This window comes from Gorilla gorilla, chromosome 13 (assembly GCF_029281585.2).
Source record: "Gorilla gorilla gorilla isolate KB3781 chromosome 13, NHGRI_mGorGor1-v2.1_pri, whole genome shotgun sequence".
In the NCBI taxonomy this organism is placed as follows: Eukaryota; Metazoa; Chordata; class Mammalia; order Primates; family Hominidae; genus Gorilla; species Gorilla gorilla.
The window spans coordinates 46,671,696-46,697,210 of NC_073237.2; the positions used below are offsets into that span (position 1 = coordinate 46,671,696).

At 39.6% G+C, this 25,515-nt stretch overlaps 1 protein-coding gene across 1 annotated transcript in view; it reads right to left on the minus strand.

Moving 5' to 3' along the window:
• The window catches only part of SH3GL2 (SH3 domain containing GRB2 like 2, endophilin A1), a 216,765-nt gene that overhangs the window by 15,784 nt on the left and 175,466 nt on the right, over positions 1-25,515 (minus strand). The window contains exon 3 of the mRNA XM_019034047.4: positions 19,966-20,038. Within this exon, the coding sequence (XP_018889592.1) occupies positions 19,966-20,038 (73 nt within the window). The remainder of the gene's footprint in view (positions 1-19,965; positions 20,039-25,515) is intronic.

Here is a 25,515-nt window from a genome sequence, read left to right on the forward strand (position 1 = left end):
GAGCACATACAGACATAGCTAAAAATCCAGGCTATAAATCTTGCTAGTTAGCTGTGAATCCCTGAGAAATCTCTCATTTGTAAGACTGTTATCAGTGTTCAATGATAAACAGCAAAAACCAGCACAGACAACACAACAGGCACTGGATACTGGGGAAAATATTCTTTCTTTCCCCCTTCCAGGCTCCCCTGTCTGAGTGTGTGTTCTGGAATGCTCTACTGACAACTTGGTTGCACAGAGAACTGCACTGCCCAGAGTCCCTTCCTTGCGTGTTTCCATGGACAAAAGTTAGAATTGGTCCAAAGTGAGGTTGCGTGAGATTTGGGAGGTGAAGTTGAAGCAGCAGCCCTAATACTATGAAGGCTGGCGTGCATTAGAGGGGGTGACAGAAAGATGCAGAGGTGCCTGTGGCTTCCAGTTTTTCCTTGCTCTTCCCCACTGTGTGCTGAATTACTTCATTTAAACATTTTAATTTTTTTATAAAATGCTTCTGTATACATCATTTTTTCAAACCCTTAGGTAAAGCTTTCCTGTTCAGAAGTACCATGACCGCCCACTGTGCTTTGGAATGGCACTAGAGGCTACTGATACAATCTGATCACACCACTCACTCTGTGGTCTCATAGGATGGTTTGAGAGCAGGTCTCCTTGGCACCAGGCCTGCTTTTCCCTCACACTAATTAAATGTTAAGGATTCCAAGGCTACCACTGAGTCTTTTCATTTCTCCTGACTCCATTTCGTAAAGTACAGAAGAGTACAGTTCCACTTCTCAGGTAGGCTAAAAAGCTATATGGTTTGCCATCATTCACTCCAATCTTCCCTTAGGAATCTGGCTCTTTGGAAGCACTTCCTTCTTAAATTATGCCATGAAAATCTGCTCTATGTGAGGATGACAAAAAGTGATCACGTGCTCTCCCAGAATCAGAAAAAAGGCTCTTATTTTCCCCGAAAAAGAGAGTTCCCAAGCTAAATCATGAGTCCCACACCAAGGAGTTTAAAAAAGATTAAATTGATTAAAATCAATAAGTAGGTTACACTGGAAACAATTATGCATTCCCTATACAGAAGAAATGTGAAGTTTCACTGCCTGGTTGAACAGTCATTTACCAAAAATCTATTTTTAAAAGATTTTCTCTGTGATAAAGTGAGCAAAAGAAATATTCATGAAGCACCTATAATGTGCAAGTCCTATGTCTAGGGAGACTCTGAAAGAAGTGAGGTGCAGCCTCTGCTCTTAAAAAGCTTATTATCCAGGTGGAGAGTCAGAGTGCTCACTCACTGCTGTGAGGCAGAGTGTGGGTGAGGCTGTAATGTATTAATATTTACAATGCAGAAGACACAGTAACAAATTCCACCTGAAAGAGTAAGGCTGGGAAGGCTAATGAACAGATGATGCTCGAGCTGGGCTTTCTGAAAGAGTGAACCGTAAAGGGAGAGACCTGGGAAAGGCCATTCTAGTTACCTGGAGAATCTGAGTAAAGTATACAAAACAGAGATAGATCAAGTGTTCAGAGTTTGGAACAACCAGAACTCTCAAATACTGCTGGTAGGAGGATAAATTGGTAGAAAATTCTGGACAACAGTTTGGTAGTGTTTACTAAAGCTGAATAGACACATACCCTGCAACCCAGTAACTCCACTTCTAGGTGTATATCCATCAGAAATGTGTACATGCATAACAGACATGTACAAAACTGTGCTATTCAAAATATCTAGAAAATGCAAACACCTAAATGCTCATCAGTGGAGAAAATGGACAAATAAACTGTGCTATGTTCTCACAAGGGAATTCTACAGAGCAATGAGAATGAAAGAAGTAGGACAAATAGAAAGATGAACAAAATAAGCCAGATCAAAAGAATACATGTTCTATGATCATATTTCAGTTACAAGACTGATAAAAATGTATAGTATTAAAGGTAAGGGCAGCTAGCATCTGTGGAAGGAGCTTTTGGGATGTTGACAATGTTCAGTTTCTTGAACCATGTACCTTTAAACAGAAGTATCAGTTTATAATAGTTCATTGAGCAATATACTTATATGTGTTGCACTTTTTGTATGTTACAGATCAATAACAAATTCAGAAATTTCACTCCTAAACATTCTGATGTAATTGGTTTGGCATGTGGTCTGGACGTGGCAGTTTTTAAAATCCCAAAGGCGATTCTAACGTGCAGCCAAGGTTGAGAACCACTGTGTTAGTCTCTAGACTGAAAACGTGGGAGGTGATGATACAAATGTGAGATAAAGAACGCAGGACAAAGAGAAGATTTTAGAGTGGAAGTGTGTAAGTACTTCAACTGCAGAAACACAAAGTCTAACAATATCCATGTGGTTGTATAGCAGACAACCAAGCAAATCGGTCTTGGGCTCAAAGGATGGTGGTGGGGGGTAAAGAAAACCAACCTATCTGACAACATCTGAAATCTTGAAGGCTAGGCCATTAGATAACAGAAAGCAGCAGCAGAAAATTGCCCCCAAACAAATGAAGATGAAACAAAATTCAAGAAAAGTTTTCTTCCAGTGGTTTTATATGTGGCAGGTGAGATTAGCTTTTAATTGGTGTCTACTCTAAGCCAGGAGCTTTATACAAACAATTTACCTTAATCTTCACAACTCTGTGCGTTTGGTTCAATTATTCCTATTTGCAGAAAGAGGGATGGGCTGCATCTATAAAGAAAGGATATGGAACCTCAGAGAGCCTGGAAAGCCTATCCAAGTTCTCACAGTTACTAACAGGAAAAGATTGGATTCAGGCTCAGGCCTGAGCCACTCCCAAACCCATTCTCTTTCCCATTCCATCAAATTTCCTGTGGGACTCAAAGTTTCAGATGGAAACCCCTAAGTCTCCAAAAAACAAAATCCTTGTCTAAAGGCTTTTACTAGTGGTGGTCAACCTGATGCATATCAGAATTATTCAGAAAACATTTTAAAACCATAGATTTAAGGACCCCATCTCTATCTTGATGATTTCGACTATCCAGTGGGTTAGGCCACCAAGCATGTGTCCAAGGGGCCTTGGGGATATGAGCAAGCAAGCCTGGGCCCTGAAGTCCCACCTCTTATCAGGTCTGGCCAATTGTATCACCTCCTTGAGTTGGCAAGCTGATGATTCTCATGTATCTCTGCAGGCTAGCCCTTTACACTGTATTATAGACTCAGGCATTCTAATACCTACTTGACTGCACTAGGATGTGTGGGCCTCTCAAACTTAACATATTCAAACTAAACTCCAGATTTTCCATCATCATCCCAAACCTGCTCCTCCTATAGTACTCTCAATATTAATGAATACAACTCCATTCATTCTTCTACTTGCTCAGGCACTAGACTTCATAGTTATCTTTGATGTCTCTCTTGCCTAACATGCAATCAGTCAGCAAATTCGGTCAGCTCTACATTCAAAACACATCTAGGATCAGACTGTTTCTCACTCTGGTCTAAGCTACTACCATCTATAGCCTGGGTTATTAAAATAAGCTCCTGCTGGCCTCTCTGCTTCCACGCTTGCCCCCTATAATCTACTCTCAATAGAAGAGTAAGGACAGTCCTATTTAGTGTAATTCAGATCACATCACTCTTCTCCCCAAAGCACTTTAATGTGTTCCCACGTCATTCAGGGTAGGAACCAAAGTCCCAACAATGGTGACAAGGTCCTACGTGCTCTTGCCTCTCTGACCTCCCCCAGCCAACATGGCACTTTATTGTTCTCATACACATGAGAACTTCCCGGACCCGGTCACACTCTCCCCCTCTTACTCTTCATTTTAATTCACTGCACTGATCACATCTGACATTAGGTATTATTCTCTATCAGTCTCATCCTTCCAGAGTATAGGCTCCATGAGGGCAGGGGCTTTGCCTGCCTCATTCACTCATACATGCCCAGGGCTCAGAACTGCCTTAGAGTAAACGTGGAAGATAACTGAAAAAAATGAATGGATTTCTTCATCTACAGAATGGAGAAAATCAAAGCTACCTTGCTGGGTTTATTGAGAGGATTAGAAATGATGTTTTAGAGTATCCAGCACTGTGCCTGGCACTTATGGAACTATTCAATAAAATGGAGGCTATGACCAGTATGGTAAATTGTGTTACGGAAGTAGGTTAACCAAGAGGTATACTGAAATGTATAAATATGGCACTCCCAGATTGCCATGGACAAGAGGAAAGTTCTTAGAGTTGGTGGGTTTGGCTATAAATATCTAGTTTGCCTCTAGTATAAAACTAAAGATAGGGATGACAGCCCAACCTACGCTAAAGGAATAGAGTTGGTAAGTGATGAATGTAAAAAAGGTAAGAAGACTGCTTATTTGTCCTCCCCAAATTCATATGCTGAAGCCCCAACACCCAATGTAATTGTATTTGGAGATAGTGCTTTTAGGAAGTAATTAAATGAAGTCAGGAGGTCAAAGTCCTAATCCAATAGGGTTGGTGACCTTATAAGAGAGGAAGAGAGAGAACAATCTCTCTCCCTCCACACACATGCACCACGAAAAGGTTACATGAGGACATAGTGAGAAGGCATCTATCTACCAGCCAGGAAGAGAGCCCTCATCAGAAATTAAAACATGGTCCAGCAACTTGATCTTGGACTATATAACCTCCAGAACTGCAAGAAAATAAATTTCTATTATTTATGATATTTTGTTATGGCAGCCTGAGCTGACATAGATCACATTCTGAGGTTCCAGGGGAAAACGAAATGAATTTGGGAGGGATATCACTCAACCCATATACTTTCTTTTTAAACTTGATTATTTTAACAAACTTTAAATCAAAGTAATTTTTTAAAACTATCTGAATTACTATATTTGTGAGCAAACCAATTATTACATAATTTTCATTTCACATGGATTTCTGAAGCTTTTATCTTTATAAATATTCCACCTGGGTTTACTCTTTTTGAATAAAGTCATCTTAAAAAGTTATGTGTGAAAGAAGCCTCTAAAAATATATACAGTTTATTGACTGCATGGTTATTGAGTCCTTGGGTAACAATATTTTACTGACTAAATGCTTTATTTCCATAAGCACACAAGCATGAGATCAACCAATGAATATGTAATCTAAGATTTTCCGAAATAAAGAAGAGGCAGGTCCCTAACACTCTCCATTCTACAAAGGTCTCCCTGCCTCTGTCTACAGGTATTTACAGAGCATTTGCTTCCTCCCTATCCGTGGGAGCTACTCTTTCTTGGCAGTTCAATCCAGTGGTGTGCTGGAGTTAGGCCAGCACTGCTCAGGGGAGCCAAGTGTGAGCCTCTTTTTCCAAGTCAGAGTTCAGTGATGTCACACTGGTAGCTTGAAAATGGCCATGTGAGACACAGAAACTGGCTCATGCTACAAATCAAGGTTTTTCTTCCAGAAAGATGGTTGTTAAGCCTGTAGCAGCACACTGCTGGTTCCTCCCAGCTTGTGGCAAGTTTTATTGCACTTCAATTCTCATCTGTGGTGGCCAGGTAAGTATTATCATACTTCTTGGCTTAAAAAAAAAAAGATGTGACATTTTGAAAATGCAAAGTACAAAGTATAACATAACACACTCATATACACATTATTCATATTTCTCACTGTTAAGTACAATGTTCCTGATAATCTCTCTAAACAAGTATTAATGCTTCCTTTATAGCATTTTTGTGTGTGTGTCTCTAAAACAGGACAGACTTGAGGTTGTGAGGTTGTTGAGGTTGCGACAGACATTTGTAGGAAAGCCCCTGAGATTCTTTTTCTGGAAAAGTGTAAAATGTCAGGGGACCAAGCCTCTGAGGGCTAGGCAAAAGCGGTGTTTTCTAAGGGGGTTTAGTCCCAAGGACAGTGATGCTAGAAGATGGAATGCTCCTTTTCCTAGGGAAAAAAACAGGGAGTTTTAATGTCTGCTTTTTTTAAAGTTTCATTTACTACAATTCAAAATCAAGGTTTATCACAAATGAGATTTCTGTCACACTGGAAACCAGCAGTCTCTGTGGAACGTAGATGCCCAGCACAAACCTGAACAAAGGGTGGGGCTGCAGAGGCACAGGGGTGTGAAAATGAGTGTTCCCTGCTGGAAGAGCAAGGATGAGGGGTGATTCTGCCCTCCGCACCCTATTTTTCTCCCCACCCTAGATGATTATGGTGGCAGTATTTTGGGAAAGACCTTTTGTAAATCACTTTTTAAAAATTACAACCTGATTTAAATTGCTGTATTCTCAAGAGTGGCTTCCTTCTTTCACTGTGAAATTTCAAATAAAAACATAATGACAGGGCATCTGTCTATCACAACAGGGAAGAAGAGAATCCAACCCCCACCCTTGGTGTGAGTTGATGAACATAGCTGATGCACTTGGGCAGAACAGGTGGCCACAGTACTCCAAGTCACATCTTCGTGTTCTGACTGTTGGGGGAAACCTAATGGCTTTAGCATCCATCAGGGAAGACCAAAGACATGAAACATGGTTTCTGAAGTCTTTCACTGCTTTTAGTGACCTAATTCCTTTGTCATCCCTATCTGTCTTATAGAAACCAAGCCTCATTACCCAAAGGAGCAGAGATCTTGAGCAGGACAAATGCCGAATAATTTGTAGTAGTATTCATTAATTGCTACTATCTGGTCCAGAAACTTAGAAAGAGCCCTGAAATACCTGAAAAACTGAAGACCATAACCAGATTTCATCCTATAACTATAATTTCAGAAGTTATCTACTACATATATAATGTGTACACATCATCCAGCCTTGCAAAACACAACAGATGGGTTTTGTTTCTCCATTTTACAGATGGAAAATGAAGTACAGATAAATGTTAGTTTTTTTCTCTATTTTCCCACTTTTGGAGAAAATTACAGTTGACGGCTATTTCGTTGAAATGGCAACCAACAGCTAAAAATACACCTGCCCCTTCATCACCTATCAAGAGCCAAGGATGTCTTTAATTGATGGAAAAAAGTAAAAGTTTGTTCTTGGAAAAGATCAACAAAATTGACAAACATTTAGCTAGCTGAACTAGAAAAAAACAGAGAGAAAAGACACAAATTACTAAAATCAGAAATATAAACTGGGGATATTAATTCTGATCTACACAAGTAAACAAGATTATTAAGAGTACTATGAACAACTGCACAACAATGAACTGTATAACCTAAATGAAATGGACAAACTCTTAGAAACACAAAACCTACCAAGACTAACTCGCAAAGAAATAGAAAATCTGAACAGACCTATCATTAGTAAGAAGATTGAATCAGTAATCAAAAATCTCCCAACAAAAACAAGCCTAGGATCTGATGGCTTCACCAGTGACTTCTACCAAATATGTGAAGAACTAACACCAACTCTCCTCAAACTTTTCCAAAAAATTGAAGAAGGAAAATTTCCTGCTCATTCTATGAGGACAGCATTATCTTGATAGCAAAGCCAGACAAAGACACTACAAGACAACTAGAGACCAATATCTCTTATGATCATTGTTGTGAAAATTCCCAACAAAATGCTAGCAAAGCAAATTCAACAGCATATTTTAAAAATTATACCCCATGACCAAGTGGTATTTGTTCCTGAAATACAAGCATATGGTTCAATATACAAAAATGGGTCCATCTAATACCTCACATTAACAAAATAGAGTAAAAAAAAAAACCACACACACAATCATCTCAACTGATGCAGGAATAAGTGTTGACTAAGTTCAACACCTTTTCATGATAAAAACAATAGGCTAGGAATAGGAAGAAATTACCTCAACATGGTAAAAGTCATATATGAAAACCTCACAATGAACATCATACTAAATGGTGAAAGACTGAAAGCTTTTACTCTAAGATCAGTAACAAGACAATGATGCCCACTGTGACCACATCTATTCAACACAGTACTGAAAGTTCTGGCCAGGGCAATTTGGTAAGAAAAAGGAATCCAAATTGGATGTAAACAAGTAAAATTATCTATTTTCAGATGACATGATCTTACATATAGAAATCTCTAAAGATTTCCCACAAAAAGCTGTCAGAACTAATAAATGAATTCAACAAAGTAGCAGGACACAAAGTCAACACACAAAAATCAGTTGCATTTCTATACACTGACAACGAACAATCTGAAAAGGAAATTAAAAGGTTAATTCCATTTACAATAGTATCAAAAAGAATAAAATACTCAGGAATTAATTTAACCAAGGAGGTAAAAGACTTCAACAATGAAAACTACCAAACACTGCTGAAAGAAATTTTAAAAGACATATATAAATGGAAATACATCCCATGTTCATGAACTCAAAGACTTAATATTATTAAGATGTCAACATTATTCAAAGCAATCTACAGATTCAATGCAATCCCTATCAAAGTCTCAGTAACATTTTTTGTAGAAATGGAAATCCCACCCTAAAATTCATATGGAATCTCAAGGCAAAAAGCAAAAAGAATCTTAAAAAAACAGAGCTAGAAGACTCACAGCTCCTGATTTGAAAACTCACTACAAAGCTATGGTAATACAGTGTGGTACTGTCATAAAGACAGACATGTAGGCCAAGGGAACAGAGCAGAGGGCCCAGAAATAAACTCTTGCATACACGGTCAAATGATTTTTGACAAAGGTACCAAGACCACTCACGAGAAATAATAGTCTTTTCAACCAATGGTGTTGGGAAAAATGGATCTATATGCAAAAAAATGAATTTGGACCTTTTTCTAATACTATATACAAAAATTAACTCCAAATACATTAAAGAGCTAGCTGTAAGATCTAAAACTCTAGAACTCTTAGAAGAAAACACAGGCAAAAGCTTCATGACATTGGATGTGGCAATGAATTCCTGGATATGATACCAAAGGCATAAGCAACAACAAAAAAAATTACACAATTGGACTTCATGAAAGTTAAGAAATTGTGTGCATCAAAAGACACTATAAACTGAGTAAAAAGGGAACCCACAGAATGGGAGAAAATATTTGTAAATCATATCTGATATATACAGAACTCCTAAAACGCAACAAAAACCCAAACAACTGGATTAATAAATGAGTGAAGGCTTGAATTGACATTTCCCCAAAGAAGACATACAAATGGCTAAAAAGCACATAAAAAGGTGGTTAACTTCACTAATCATTAGGTCATTACAAATCAAAACTACAATGAGATACCACCTCAGACTCATAAGGATGGTAAACATCAAAAAACCAGAAAATAACAAGTGTTAGCAAGGATGTAGAGTAACTCGAACCCTTGTGCACTGTTGGTGAGAAAGTAAAATGCTGTGGAAAAGAGCACAGTGGTACCTCAGAAATAAAAAATAGAATTCCCTTAAGTTCCAGCAATTCCATTTCTGGATATCTACCCAAAATAATTGAAAGCAGAGTTTCAGAAAGATATTTGTATACTCATGGTCATAGAAGCATTATTCACAATAGCTAAAATGTGAAAGCAACTCAGTTGTCTATCAACAGGTGAATCTATATAAAAATTGCACTATTTACACACAATGGAATATTATTCAGCCTTAAAAAGGAAGGCAATTCTTACATACACTATTACATAAGTAAACCTTGGGACATTATGCCAAGTGAAATAAAGCCGTCACAAAAAAGACAAATGCTATGTGATTCCACTTACATGAAGTAATCATAATAATTAAAATCATAGAGCCAGAAAGTAGAATGGTGGTAGCCAGTGGCTGAAGTAGGAAAGGGGGAGTTATTACTTAATGGGGATAGAGTTTTACTTTTACAAGACAAAAAGAGTTATGGAGACGGACGGTGGTGGTGATTACGCAACATTATGAATGTATTTAATACCAGTGAAATGTATACTTAAAAATAGTTAAGATAATTTCATGTTATGCATGTTTTACTATGAAAAATAAGAAAAATTAATTCTAAATTATTTTAACTAAATTTGTGAAGTCTAATATAGAGATTACAATTGTAATATGAGTATAAATCCTCAAATCACACTAAATAAGATTTGGGGCTTAATACTTGCAACAAAATTTATGTAATAAATAGCATCTTAGCACGCATTTCATTTTGGCAACATGTGATTATTGCATATTATGGCCTGGTTTTCTTAGGTGAAGTCTCAGAGCATCTACAAGTCTGAAACGTGGCCCTCTGATGCTCCCTGCACTGATACCAATGTGCTCTGCTGTTTTGCACACTAACAATTACTAAATGACAGAAAGAGTTATATTGTAATGAGAACTTAGGTAAATATACTCACATCTATGTTGTTTCTTTTGTAGTTAACTCTTAGAAGACACTGAGAAAAGGGAAGAGGAAGGTTTGCCTACTGACTTACACAAATAGACAACCCTAGCACTGGATCGTGCTACTCTCAACCCAAATAATGGTATTTATATAACACCTCTCTCCAAGGTGACAAAGCTCTTTTACGCCTCAAGTAGGAAACAGCGGGGAGGGATATTAAGACCCTGTGCTGTAGTACACCGTCAGCAGCCCTAAGAACTTGTGACATGGGGCAGCAAACATCTCCCACCTCAAGATGGGGTGCTGCAAGGTGCCAACACAGGTCTCACAGCATGCCCTGGCAAAGCAGGCAACTGTCCCCCTCAGGGGCATAAAACAGTTTGTGAAATCTGAAAAATACACAACCCTCAGTGTACTAACATCATCAGCCTTTGCTTTCTCAGGTTTTCAGAGCAAATAGAGGGTGGTGGTAAATAATATATCCTTATTGTAAGAAGGGTCCTGCAGTGGGATTTCTAAAGACCTTGCCCAGGGAGGAACTGCTGGGTTAGCATCTGAGATGCCCTAGGTTAAGCTGCAGTACCCCAGGAAAGGAAGGTGCGTAATATTTCTTGAGTCCCTACTAAGTGTCAGGCACTGTGCCAAGTGTTCTTTGCTATCATGTTTCAAAACACAAAGATATCTTCAGTCTTTGGTGGAACTGGACTGACCTATACTCCCTGGGGGGTTCAGGAGACCTCATCTTAAGCTGAAAAGACAGTGACAGGTGTTCCCAATCTACCTCCTACTTCAATGTAAGGTATCCAAGGAGCCTAAAGCCACTGGGCAAATAGCCTGATGGCCCCAGCAGACAGCTGTATGCTTGAAATAGGAGCTCTGGCTGGGAACAGCCACACTGTATTAGTTTTCTACATAGAATAACAAAGTACCACAAACTCAGTGGCTTCAAACAACAAACATTACCTCACAGTTTCCGCAAGTAAGTCTGGGCATGCCTAAATTGAGTCCTATGCTCAGGGTCTCGCCAGGCTGCAAACAATGTAGAGTCAGACTGCTTTGCCATCTGGAGGCCAGAGAGGGGAGAAGTCTGCATCCAGGCTCACATGGGTTGCTGTCTTCCTGAGTCCGGGCTGTTCACTTCTCTGTGGCAGTGTGATCGAGAGCTCTGGCTTTCCACTGGCTGCTGGCCAGTGGCCACCCTTAGGTTCTAGAGACCACCCCCAGTTCCTTGACATGTGGTCCTCTCCTTGGGCTGTCATAACATGGCAGTGTGCTTCTTCTAGACAAGGAAGGGAATGTCTCTCATATTAGTCTGCTAAGACTGTCTCACATAATGTGACTTGATCATGGGAGTGATGCACCATCGATTTTGCCATATAATGTAATCACTATCAAGCGAGTGGTGAGTAGTTGATTCCATTACCTTTGCCATATTTATTGGTTAGCAGCAAGTCACAGGTTCCATCTACACCCAACGGGAAGGGATTATATAAGGGTGTGAATCTGTACGAGTCACCCTAGAGTATACTTGCCACACATATCAAGCCTGGAGGTATCTTTGTAGTTTAAGACTTTGTAGCATAAGACATTTTGTTTTGAAAACAGAATGTGCCTTGGAGATAGTAATATCTGAATAAAGATTCTGGCTGTTCTGTTGTATACTTCGGGCAAATTGCTAATCACCTTGCAGCTTCAGTTTTCTCATCCAAAAATAGATACAACTATTATCTATGTATATAAACATAAATGTCTATTAATAGCTTCAGCCCAGTGATTTTATACATGACAGTATGCACATCCACACTTTTCCCAAAGCAATTGTGAAATATACTAATTGTACATGACACCAAATAGATATTACACAGAGAACAGCTCTGATACTGATCTGTAAAAGTCTGCAGACCACGACACTTACCTGAAAAGTTAGCTACTCCTGTAAGATGGAGCTTATATATGCTTCACATGATTTGATTCATTCATTAAGCAAATTAATCAATCGCTAGCACCAAACTCTGTGCTAGGAACTGGGTATATATAAAGGAGTAAAAGAGACATAGTCCTTGTCTTCAATGACTATGTTTACAATATACTGGAAGAGATGAACAGCGTTCATTCAATAAATATTTACTGAGGGCACTACTTCCATTATTATGAATAGTAAACAAGACAGACAAGACTCTACCCTTCTGGAGATTACGTTCTATATGAGAAATGGGAGTGATGTGAAAACAATAAACAAAAAGATAAATTAGAAGATAATTCCAAATGTTGATAGGAAATAATATAAGGAGGTATGAGAGGGATGAGGAGAAACTATTTTCAATAGGGGTGGGGGCAGGAAAGGACTGTACAGGGAGATGGCATCTGACTGAAGGTGGAGTGATGAGGAGCAGCAGACATTAACAAGAGCTGGAGAAGAGTGTTCCAGGCAGAAGAAACACCTATGTAAAGACCCCGAGGCAGGAACAAGGCTGAGGATAATTCTCAGTGCAATGGAAGCCAGTGGAGAGTTACAAGCAGAGGAGTGACAAGATATGATTTACATCTTTAATGGATGGAACTGGCTCCTATGTGAAGAATGTAAAATAGGAGAGTAATAATGGAAAAAGGCAGTATAGTGAACAAATCATAAGTTGCATAAAGTAAATATTATTAAAAGTGCAATAAAAGAATAGAATTGGGCTCTTTGCAGTGTACAAACAATCCTGTGCTCAAGTCACTGCGTCACTGCATTTCGGTAGCAGTGACAGGCAACACTTTAACAAGTAAATGTACATCTGAAGTGGTGCTAAATGCTCTGAAGAAAAGTAAAACAAGAAAAGGCTTAGGAAGTTAGAAGGGCTGATGTTTTAAACAAGATGTCAGGAAAGCTGCACAAATTAGGTGACATTTGAGCAGACACCCCAGCGAAGTCTTTGAGAAGACATGGAGAGGAAGTGATTGAGGCAAAGGGGCTGGCCAGGCCCCATGAACAACAGTGCCTGTGTGTTTGAGGAAGGCTAGCTCAGAAGGAGCGAGATGGAGACAGCCAGGAACATAAGGAATGAGCTCAGATCCTCAGGACTTTGTAACCCACATAAGTGCTTTCAATTTTATTCTAAGTGAGGAACTTCTCAAGAGATTTGTTGAGGGGAACTCATGTGATATAAAGGTAGCATGAGAATATAAAACTGGAGTAGAAATGATTTCGACTTGGCCCTCAGAAGACACCACTCAGAGTCGAGATACATAAGCTGAGACAGGAGGGATGGTGAGAAGACAGTTGTCGAAGAAGGGGCAGATGAGGGCCCATATTCTACCAGGAGAAGGGGAAACAGCCGCTACAAACTCCTGATACAGCAAAGAACTTGAGGAATTGAAGAAACTAAAGGCCACAGAGTGAACAAGAGGGAGAAGGAACTAGGAGAGACAGAAAGCACAGGGGCCACCACATGCTGGATCTTAAAGGCCATGCTGAGGATTTAGGTATGGTATTTATTTATAGTATTTAGGGACTATTCACGTGAGGTGCCATTAACTTAATTCTCAATATACATGTACACATGCATTTTAAATGTATACTATATTTGTTATGATTAAGAATCTGGTTTTTTTTTTTTTTTTTTTTTTTGAGACAGAGTCCCGCTCTGTCGCCCAGGCTGCAGTGCAGTGGCATGATCCTGGCTCACTGCAAGCTCCGTCTCCCGGGTTCACGCCATTCTCCTGCCTCAGCCTCCCAAGTAGCTGGGATTACAGGTGCCCACCACCAAGAGCGGCTAATTTTTTGTATTTTTAGTAGAGACAGAGTTTCACTGTGTTAGCCAGGATGGTCTCTATCCCCTGACCTCGTGATCCGCCCACCTCGGCCTCCCAAAGTGCTGGGATTATAGGCGTGAGCTACTGTGCCCAGCCCTGATTAAGAATCTTTTAAGTAAGATCTGGCTTTAGCATTCATTGTTTAGACACACAAGTAAAGAATATCATTATTCCACCAGTTCTAGCTGACTTAAAAGTCTGAATCACTTACAGTGTCTCACATATTTCAGGAACCTATTTTCAATATTTTCCCCAAAGATGTAGAAGTAGAAACCCTCCAGCCTTTCAATACATTAGTATATGAATTATATCACCCATCACCTGACTTAAGTTTTCTTTCTTAATATATTTATCCTTGAAATACCCTATTCCTTTGAAGCTTAACAACATTTTCCTCACAACTGCTTTTGTAATCTGTCCTTTATGCATTCTGATTATTTTTCATTGCCAGGATGTGGAAATGGAAAAGCTCTGGCTACTAGACTCGGCACACATCCCTTATTCTTTAAGTGAAGGATGGATATATTCATTCATACACCTATTCACCAGACATACTGAGAGCAAACAGTGTACCAGGCATAATGCTAAGGACTCTAAAAGATGCAAAGATGAATACAAGTTATCCTGTCCTCCAGGAAAAAACAGCAAATTCAGTGTGTTATGAGACCAAGGATTTGGCTACATGAATGCCAAGTAATACATGTATTCATTTTCAGTTCCACAGCCACCAAATATAATCACTGTATTTATTCATCTTTGGAAGGACATGATTAAGAGCACAGCCTGTGGGAAAAGAAGTACACTAATTTTAATAGAGTATCTTTCCAGGGACTAATGGTACATTTTGAAACTAATACAGCTAGCTTTTATTTCCACAGGCAATATTTCACAAATGAGATTTGAAATTATTAAAAAATTCTAAATAGACATCGAATGACCCCAATCTGATACCCAAATCTCAGAAATGCTGGAAAAATCTAGACCAGATAGGCATTCAAGGGAAAAGCATTTCCATAGAGAAACAAACCCCTACTGTGTACAACATTTTTCACATTCAAGCTGCTTTTTATGTAAGCAGTTTGGAAATTTGTATTAGATTATCACATCAGGGTAAGAGTAACTTCTCAGTGCAAACTGAAAAGGCCTCTCTCATAACAAGGATGCTAAGTCTGGAAAGGGTCCACAGTCCAACCGTCTACAATTCCATTCAAGTGTCATGAAACAGACTTTCAGAATTTTTTTTAAAAAATCCAGAGCCTAAAGATATCCTAATTCTAAATCAAGAATCCATTTCTCTATTGAAAAAAAAAACCCACTGATAAAACATAAAACCAAGGAGGTAAACATGAAACATATATCGAACAGAAAGGCAAACTATCTAGTGCTGTGCTGTCTATTATGGGCACCACTGGCCACAGCGGGCTGCTGAGCACCTGAAATGTGGCTAGTCCAAATTGAAATGTGCTGTAAGTATAAAATACAGACCGAAATTCAGAGTATGAAAAAAATAAAATATCTCAATAATTTTTAATAGTGGTTAATATTTTGGCTATAATGGGTTAAATGAATTACTAAAGACAATTTCATCTTTCTTTTTACTTGTATAATGTGGTTTCTAGAAAATTCAAAATTACATATGTGGCTTGCATCCTATTTCTATTGGACAACATTGATTTAGTTTTTGCTCCCCCGTAAGGCATCAGAATATGTAAAGAAAACTGAGTTATATCTTCTTCAGTGATTTTTGCTCACAGATATCGTAAGAATAGACACTTACAACCAGTAGAATGGAATTTGTGCACAGTACTTTTTATATTCAAATTATTTCTTATTTAAGCAGTTTAGGAATGTGTACTGGTTTATGCTATTCCAGTTCAAGCTTGGATGACTTTACAGCTGTCTGTCCTGCATTCTCAAAAGCCCACCCTCACAGGGCAGACCTTTAAGCCTGTGATCCCGCTCACACTTCCACATCTCATCAGTTAGCTGGATTTTCCAGGAGGAATTAGCTGTGAAGCCTTCTGGGCTCCTCTCCTCAGACAGTGGGTAACTTACACTAAGACTGTGAGGTTCCAGAGGAGAAGCCTCCAGTCTTGGTCTCGTTTCTGCCCCACAGCATCTAGAACTGCTCTTTGCATAAAAGTAAATGCATGTGACAAATGTTGGTTACATATGAGTATATGATGATTTAAGGAAAAGGAAGAATTTTTCCTCCTACTTTTTGTATTAGAGAAGTTTTAGTACATTAGACACTGACAGTCAACTGTGCTTCATAATTCATTTATTCCAATATCCAAGTCCCTGTTGGCTGCCTGGAACTGAGCTGGGGGCTGGGGAAGTGGTGGTGAATAAGACAGGCACAGTGCTGAACTCACAGGGGATGAAAAACAAAACCACAAGTATGGCATGTGCCCCACTGAAAAGCAGCTGGGATTACGAGAGGGACAGTGACAGGGGAACCTAATGTGGTTGGAGCCAAGGAAGGCTAATAAGTGACCTTTACGCTGGACCCGAGGGAGCTGTTAGCCTAACAAGGTGTTGGGGAAAGGGCAGGCTGACCATGCAGGGAGGGCCCCTTAAGCCGTGTTAAAAATGAAAGTTAATTCTAAAGGCATGAAAAGCCATGGAAGGGTTTTACATAATATGACCAAATTTGCTTTTTAAAATATCATTCTGGAGATGGGCAAGAGTGGATGTAGGACCTTCACAGAGCATAGCCATGTATTCTTAAAAGCTAAACAAAATCACTTTGGTCATCACTTCAACAGGAACTGAGTTTTAAGAATAGAAAACATGTGTAAGCTCCACACCCCCAAGATGTGAAAGCCAGCAAGCACCCTGGAGCAGTAATCTAATACAGATGTACTCCCAAAGTACCCTCAAAGCATCAAATCCTACTGATTCCCTTGGCCTATCCATGTAAATTTGTTACTTGGCATCAGGCCCTGTCCTAACCCAAGCCATATCTTGCTTATTCAGAACCAGCATTCAGTATCCACACTGGTTGGCCCAGCTCTAGGGTTCACTGAAAGGCTCAGTGGGCAAAGTATTTAGCAAACTGCATGAGTTTGGGAATATTCTTTCTGCTCTCCTGTGCCCAAGGACTGTCTCTCTGGGTGTTTGCCTAACTCTCAACTTTACCAGTTACCTGGTCTGGGCTCTATGGCCAGTGTCTACTCTCAGGGCAAGAAGCTGGTGGAGGGATGAAATTGTACCTGTTGTAAACAATTAAATGCAGGTTGTTTAAATTCTGTGGAATGATTACACAAAATTTTGTTTTGTTCTGGACTCTTCTGGGTAGTACTTACTCATATATGTATGTGGCCTGCCCATACATAACTGTTTTTCTGAAACCAACCTCGAATTGCCTGTAATGGCCTTCATTGTTCTTAGTGGCAGATGTCCATTCAACTCTCAAACAGTCACAAAACCATTATATTGGCAGCCAATTAGCACATGCAATATTGTATTAAAATGTCATTTCTAAACATTCAGATCTTCTCAATTACCTCCTCCTTTGATGTTTTTTATTAAAATAAAAATAAGCCTTAATCCCACAATTTCCTTTCTGAATTTCTCTGGTACTCACTCTGAAAGGGAAGGACCCTTCACACCTAAATGAAATGGAGCCTACCCTTCTCAGAGGCAGGATCGTGCAACGTGAAGTGCAGAGACTGAGGAGGTAGTCAGACCTGAGTTCCAATCTTGTCTTCATCCCTTCCTAGGTGTATGAATGGGAAAGTTCCTTAAATTCTCTGACCCTTGTTTTTTCCTGAATAAAATGAGGCTAGCGTACTGGATTAGTTTTCTAGAGCTGTCATTTCAAATGACCACAAACTGGGCAGCCTGAAAGAAAAGAATTGATTCCCTCACAGTTCAGCATACCGGAAGTCTGAAATCAAGGTGTCGGCAAAGTTGGTTCCCTCTGGAGGCTCTGAGAGAATCCTTCCTTATGTCTTCCAGCTTGTGGTGGTGGCTCCTGGCATTCCTTTGCTCGTGACGTGTAACTTCAACCTCTTCTCATTCTTCACGTGGCCTTCTTTCCTGTGTTTCTCTGTGTCCTCTCCTCTTCTCATAAGGACACCCATCATTGGTTCTAGGGGCCACCCTAAATCTAGGAAGAGTTCATCTCAAGATCCTACATCACTACTTACATCTGCAAGGATTATTTCCAAATAAGGTCACATTCCTTATAAGTTTAGTTCTGGATGGACCTGAATTTGGGGAGACACACTATTCAACCCACCACACCTACCTACAACAGAGCACAGTTCCATTATACTCAGGAAAACTGATGAGCTCCCACTGATAATTTGTGTTACAATGAATTTTTAGTCTATTTTCATACTAGAAATTCTTCAACTGTTTTTACTTTATATGGAGAAAAATGGTTACTTTTAAAGATGAGACAATGCCTCATATACCTAGCACTGCACTGAAAATGCATCAGTGCTCAATAAATACCCATTGCCTTTCTCTGAGCCCTACAACCATGAGTTACAAGTACAACTCATGTGAAAATCCCAGGAAATCATGGAGTACTTAAAGGTTCTAGGCAAAGATAAAGACCAAAACTTCTTGCCCCTATATAATGATTTCTTGCGGGGAAGCAGGGCGAGCAGTTCTCTTTCAGAACTTGACCTATGACAGTGGTTTAAACACTAAGGAATAAATGTGCATCCAAGAGATCTTTGCATCTCTGTGAAAAACAGTGGTTACCAAGAAGGTTCTGGGTAAAAATAAGAAACCTGATTTTTGCAGTTATTTGACAAATTTGCTAAGCATTTGAAAATGTACCTAGACCACTGTCAGTTAAATTCCTGGTTCCTATAGCTTATCACATTTTCTTCCATATTTTCCTCCCTCACATAAGCTCATTTCTAATGTGTTTTATGAACAAAAACAACAGCAACAAATATCCAGAAAGTTATTCCTACATAGTCTGCTCATCCTCAGAATAGCAGCTGGGCTGGTCATAGGTGAATAAGGATGGAAGGAAGCTGCAGCCAGCAGCAGGGGGCATAGAAAAGGAGCCAGCACTTAGTACAGCACACACCTGCTTCCTCTCATCCCACACCCGCCCCCTTTTTTTTTTTTTTTATCACTTGTCCACTATTGCTCAGTATCCAAACTCACTGGGGCTGAAGCAGTTGTCTGCACCATCCTCTCTAGGACCATAAAATACATGGAACCCCAACCTGAAACTTGCAAAGAAACTAGCCTCAAGATTAAGGGGTCTTCCAAATATTCACACATCTCCCTTAAATACAACCAGCCTTGCTTCCCGTTTCCATGCCCTGTGGTTAGAAACTGACACACAGGAATGGTAATGAGGAGGTCTATCAGGTAGGCTGCTTTGCTTTGCTTTGCTATACCTAGTGTCTACCGAAACTGCCCCAACTCTGCCTGGTCCTCTTATCAACATATAGCTCCGTTATCTCTATTACCACTTCTTTTTCTTAGAGTATAACGAGTTAGCAGGAACCAATGCTGATCTGTGATGTGCTTGGAGAAAAATCAGAATCAAGATCAACGCTCTGAAGACTTTGGTGATGCCCTATGAAGAAACCCTCTGTGTTTCATGAAAACGATTCACCTCCCTACTTTTTCACATCTTCTGGGAATCATTATATCTTACGTTAAACTATCCTAATTTTCCTTCTTACCATCTCTTGAAAGTTCAAGGTCAACTGATAACAGTTTATAGCTACTCTGATATTATGCGTCACCTGAACTGTTTGCATACATTATTTGTTAAATATACCACAGTCAGATAAAATACCACAGATCTTCCAGTTACTTCAATGTGAGCTTTAAAAAGCCCTTCTCCCCAGTTAAAACGTGCTATCCATGAAGTCGCTAACCTCTCAGAAAAGTGGACCGAGGAAGCAACAGCAAAAAAAGAAACACACCAAACTTAAAATGTCTATCAAAGAGAAACTAAAAGTTACCTCGAGGGATCCTTTAAACATATAAGATGATGCCTTACCTGGATTGGGTTGAAGGTATTCAATTGTTTTAGTCATTATCTCCATTACAGCCCTGCTGGTGACATCCACTTTCTGAAATGAGAAAATAAGTGCTCTAAATGACAACAACGATGAGCTTTAGAATATCGGTTTTTGGTTGAGTCTGTATACAATGGCGGGGTATGCAACAGAGCCCCGGACAAGTCTCGCAGTAGGTGAGGGAGGCTGAGACGCGACTGGAAGTCATGCTGACACTGTACTCAGCAGTGGTCTGCCAAGATGTGGAAAGCCCGTTTATCCAAAGAAGCAGCTCGTAGTTTCCTAAAATTTGTTTCAAAATATAATTCATTACCTTCTGGTAAAAATAAGGTGAATAAAATGAAACATATTTTGTCCCAGAGGCATTTATTGGATGCCTACAGTGGGTCAGGCATGGAGGCAGATTTTGCTGCCCTCAAGAAAGAATCATGCAGCATCAACTCTGCTTATTCAAGAAGTGGGGAGCTTTTTATTTAACTTCTAAGAACATCCTAAAAATATAAAATCTTGAGCAAAGACTTCTAGTCTGTCATTGAACTTTTGGTTAATGCTAAACAAAAATCTTGATGCTAGAGTCTATCCTCCAAATTTGTTCTATCCTCTAAATTTCTAAATTTGGAATGGTCAGTGTTTGCCTTCAGCATCTCACCATGTTCTCTTTGTCAGGCCCCTCTCCCCACTTGAAAGAGGTCATGGAAGGTGCTCACTGCAGTGCTCTCTGTCTTTCTCCAAGAAATCCTTTTCTTATCAGCATGTGTGGGCCTCCTATTCACCCTACATGGTAAATGACTAATGAGAATAAATGCATCCTCCTATTCAAGGTACGTCCATGTAATATATGACATAGGTATAAATGAAAGTGATTAAATTTTAATGTAGAAATTTAGGTATCAATTAAGTCCACTGGAGAAATTTTCTGTTTGTTAAAAGGCTCCCCCTTCAACTATTAGAAACTTTTCCATAACCTGCTGTACCTAGTGGTATATAATATATACCAGTATATAATATCAGTATATAGCAGTATAATATCAGTATATACCAATATATACCGGTATATAATATATACCGGTATATAATATCAGCCTTGCATAAAGTAAGCCTCCTCCTTTTCCATAATCCACACATTAAAAGATTTTATCTTTCAGTTCAGTTTTTCAATACTTAATAATTTTCCATTCCATGGCAGTCATATTACTGTGTGTGTTTGCTATTACTAGGATCAACAGAGGAAAACAAATTTTTTCTTGTGAGGTTATAATGATATAAAATTATCTTTAGAAGGATGCAATTTCAAATGTGCCTGTCTACATATAAATCTTGTATAAATATCCTTTTGATTGATTCAAATTTCAAAGATCTTTAAGATTGAGTGTGTACCAGGTAGTGATTAGCTTTAAAATGCTCAGTAGCCCCCTGGAGTTGTGCAGTACACAACTTGTGAAGCCATATGTGAAGGTCCTAGTATTAGCAAAATTTCAAACAACCACTATGTACTCAAGTCATAGAATGTCTTATGCCAGGGAAATGGATCAAAGGTGTGTATGGAACAAATATGCTGAAACTCCATGGTACGTGTGTGATAGGAGTACAAATGTAGATCTCCTGCTGCCTATGTGATGGGAATTAAGGAATTAGATGACAAATGTGTCTAAATATCCTGTAGTCATGATGAGAAGGAAAATCATTCAAAAAGCCAAGGTTTCTAAAAAAGAGTGCCATAGGAATTAAATTTTCCAATGGCTGTTTGATATCCTGATGTCATCTGCTGTTAGGGGGCTGAACGATTTCTAAGGTTCCCCCATCTCTGTCCTTAATAATTATAACAATCATCACCATAAGCTGTCTTCTGTTTGTCAGAAACTGTTCTAAGGACTATAAATATCTTTACACACTCAATGCTCACAAACTCTGTAATGTATATGAGAAAACAGATACAGAGGGGTTAAGAAACTTCCCCAGTTCTAGTTCCAGGGTGTGTGTTCTTAATGACCATCCTATACTTCTTGAAAGCAAAAGCTCTTCCTAAAAAGACAGGCAACAGAGGCATCTCCCAATCTGAAAGAGAGGCCAAGTCAGAGCTGGAATATGCTTTGTTCCCTCCCCAAGATGGGGCTGGGGACCTGGCAGTAGCCGGCGAAACAGGATCAGCAGGAAGGTACCTGCCATCCCATATTCTGTTTTTATTTTGAAACTTCTCAAAGTCTGTGGAAGCTTCATCCACAAGACTATTCCATCCTGGGCCTCTCTGGAAGGGAGGCTCTGCCATGCTGATCTGCTGAACCACAGGCCCTCAGTTTCACGGGTTTCCCTACAGAGACTGGTACCTGCAGTGTCTATCCCACCTGGCCCACAGGGAGGTGAGCAAGGAAGGCTGTGAAAGCTAGTTTCTCATTTTGGCTACAGAACCCCCTTCCCTTTTAAGCTCTGTGTAGGGAGCCCAACCACTCATGTAGTGTAAACAGACGCCACTAGCTTGGCTGAAGCCAGTGGTCTCAGGGAAGACCCAGAGACCCTGGGGATACCAATATTAGATTATTACATTTGGTCCCCAGGGCAGGATTCCATCTTAAAAGAGAAGTAGGAATAAAAACTATTCCAGTGTCCCTTGTGACTTGTCTAAAGAAAGAGCTCATCCCACCCAGATGTTTACCGACTTTGTGCCCATTGAGGCGGACTCCTTCAACACTTTTGGTTACCTAGTCCAGGCATCATTACAGAGCAAGTTCTACCTAAACCCTTTCGACTACAACATAAAATAACCTTCGCTTGAAATCCACCACCTCTGAAAACAACTTTATTCAATATAGTTAAATTTGTATTTCATTATCAGGAATTATACTAAAGAGGGACCCACTTTTGGCAAATCCATTCCTAGGCCCTTGCTACTAACTGCAATTTTTTTTTTTTTTTTTTTTTTTTGAGACAGGGTCTTACTCTCTCCCCCAGGCTGAAGTGCAGTAGAGCAATCTCAGCTCACTGCAACCTCCGCCTCCCAGGTTCAAGCGATTCTCCCTCCTCAGCTTCCCAAGAAGCTGGGACTAGAGGCACGCACCACCATGCCTGGCTAATTTTTGTATTTTTTGGTAGAGATGGGGTTTTGCCATGTTGGTCAGGCTGGTCTCGAACTCCTGGCCTCAAGTGATCCATCCGCCTTGGCCTTCCAAAGTGCTGGGATTACAGGCAAGAGTCACTGCACCAGGCATGGCTGCATTCTTACAGATAATTACTTGATAGACTTCATGGACATAAGAGGAAGAGACCAGGGGAGCATTCTGTTTAACGCTTTAATTTATTAAATGTCCACATCTGTGGCCTAGAGAAGGGAAAGGAGCTCTTTAAGTGTGTTATGAGGAGAAAAGTAGTTCCCAAGGCCATTAATCAGAGGCTTTCTTTAAAAAAGTACCAGAAGAACTGAATGGTCCAATGATTAGTCACATTCTGAAGTCATCTGCCAGTAGGAGGCTGACTAATTTCTAACTTCTCTCCACCTCTGTCCTCCATAATAATGCCCAGGACTCTTTTGCTAAACTACACTGTGTTAGCCAGAGACAAGCTGAGGGCCATAACCCCAGGAGACTCCTGAATGTGCCTTGTTATGCACTTGCCAGAAGAGTTATTTATATACCTAAGCTGGTAATATCCAAGTACATATTCTCTTAGTAACAGGCCTGATTAACTTAGCATAAAGAAGATTTCCACTTAAGTAATTTATTATAACTAGCAATTCCCATAAGCGCCCAGAATTGAGCTTATTGCCATTTGAGAACAGTACAGTTTAACTTTGAACTTATGACATGTAACTGTTATTTTTCTCAATGTCCAAAATTTCCAATTACTATTTGAAAGTAAGTTTTGATGCATCCTAAATTACAAGAATTTCTCATCTTATAAGCTCCTGAGCCTCCATCTTCAACTAACCTTGCCTCGGATTGGTGTGAGGAGCCATTAGGGAAGGCTGTTTAAAGAAAGTGAAACTGTTCATATCCTTCACCCACTTTTTGATGGGGTTGTTTTTTTCTTGTAAATTTGTTTGATTTCTTTGTAGATTCTGGATATTAGCCCTTTGTCAGATGGATAGATTGCAAAAATTTTCTCCCATTCTGTAGGTTGCCTGTTCACTCTGATGGTAGTTTCTTTTGCTGTGCAGAAGCTCTTTAGTTTAATTAGATCCCATTTGTCAATTTTGGCTTTTGTTGCCATTGCTTTTGGTGTTTTAGACATGAAGTCTAATGCCTTGCCCATGCCTATGTCCTGAATGGTATTGTCTAGGTTTTCTTCTAGGGTTTTTATGGTCTTAGGTCTAACATTTAAGTCTTCAAAAAGGGGGCGAAGGATATGAACAGACACTTCTCAAAAGAAGACATTTATGCAGCCAACAGACACATGGAAAAATGCTCATCATCACTGACCATCAGAGAAATGCAAATTAAAACCACAATGAGATACCATCTCACACCAGTTAGAATGGCGATCATTAAAAAGTCAGGAAACAACAGGTGCTGGAGAGGATGTGGAGAAATAGGAACACTTTTACACTGTTGGTGGGACTGTAAACTAGTTCAACCATTGTGGAAGTCAGTGTGGCGATTCCTCAGGGATCTGGAACTAGAAATACCATTTGACCCAGCAATCCTATTACTGGGTATATACCCAAAGGATTATAAATCATTCTGCTATAAAGACACATGCACACGTATGTTTATTGCTGCACTATTCACAACAGCAAAGACTTGGAACCAACCCAAATGTCCATCAATGATAGACTGGATTAAGAAACTGTGGCACATATACACCATGGAATACTATGAAGCCATAAAAAAGGATGAGTTCGTGTCCTTTGTAGGGGCGTGGATGAAGCTGGAAACCATCATTCTCAGCAAACTATTGCAAGGACAAAAAAACCAAACACCGCATGTTCTCACTCATAGGTGGGAATTGAACAATGAGAACAATTGGACACAGGAAGGGGAACATCACACACGGGGGCCTGTCGTGGGGTGGGGGGAGGGGGGAGAGGGGAGGAATAGCATTAGGAGATATACCTAATGTAAATGACGAGTTAATGGGTGCAGCACACCAACATGGCACATGTATACATATGTAACAAACCTGCAAGCTGTGCACATGTACCCTAGAACTTAAAGTATAATAAAAAATAAAAATAAAAAAAAGAAAGTGAAACTGTAAATATATACAGATACAGGCATGTTTTTTAGGTAATAAAAACTTCCACTTCTACTTCTTTAAATGGTTGAAAAAATTTGAAATGAGACTACTATTTTACTGCACAAAATAATTATTCAAATTTCAAATTCACATTTCAGCATCCTTACATGAAGTTTTGTTGGAAAACAGCCATACTCATTCATTTAAACGCTGTCAATGGATGCTTTTGTGTTTCGACAGCATTGGCAAGGAGTTGTAAGAGACCACAGAGACCCTCTGGCCCCAAAAACCTAAAGCACTTACAAAAAAATCTTGATCCCTGTGCTAGGTGCTAGCTTCACTAATAATAATGCCATGCTGAATCT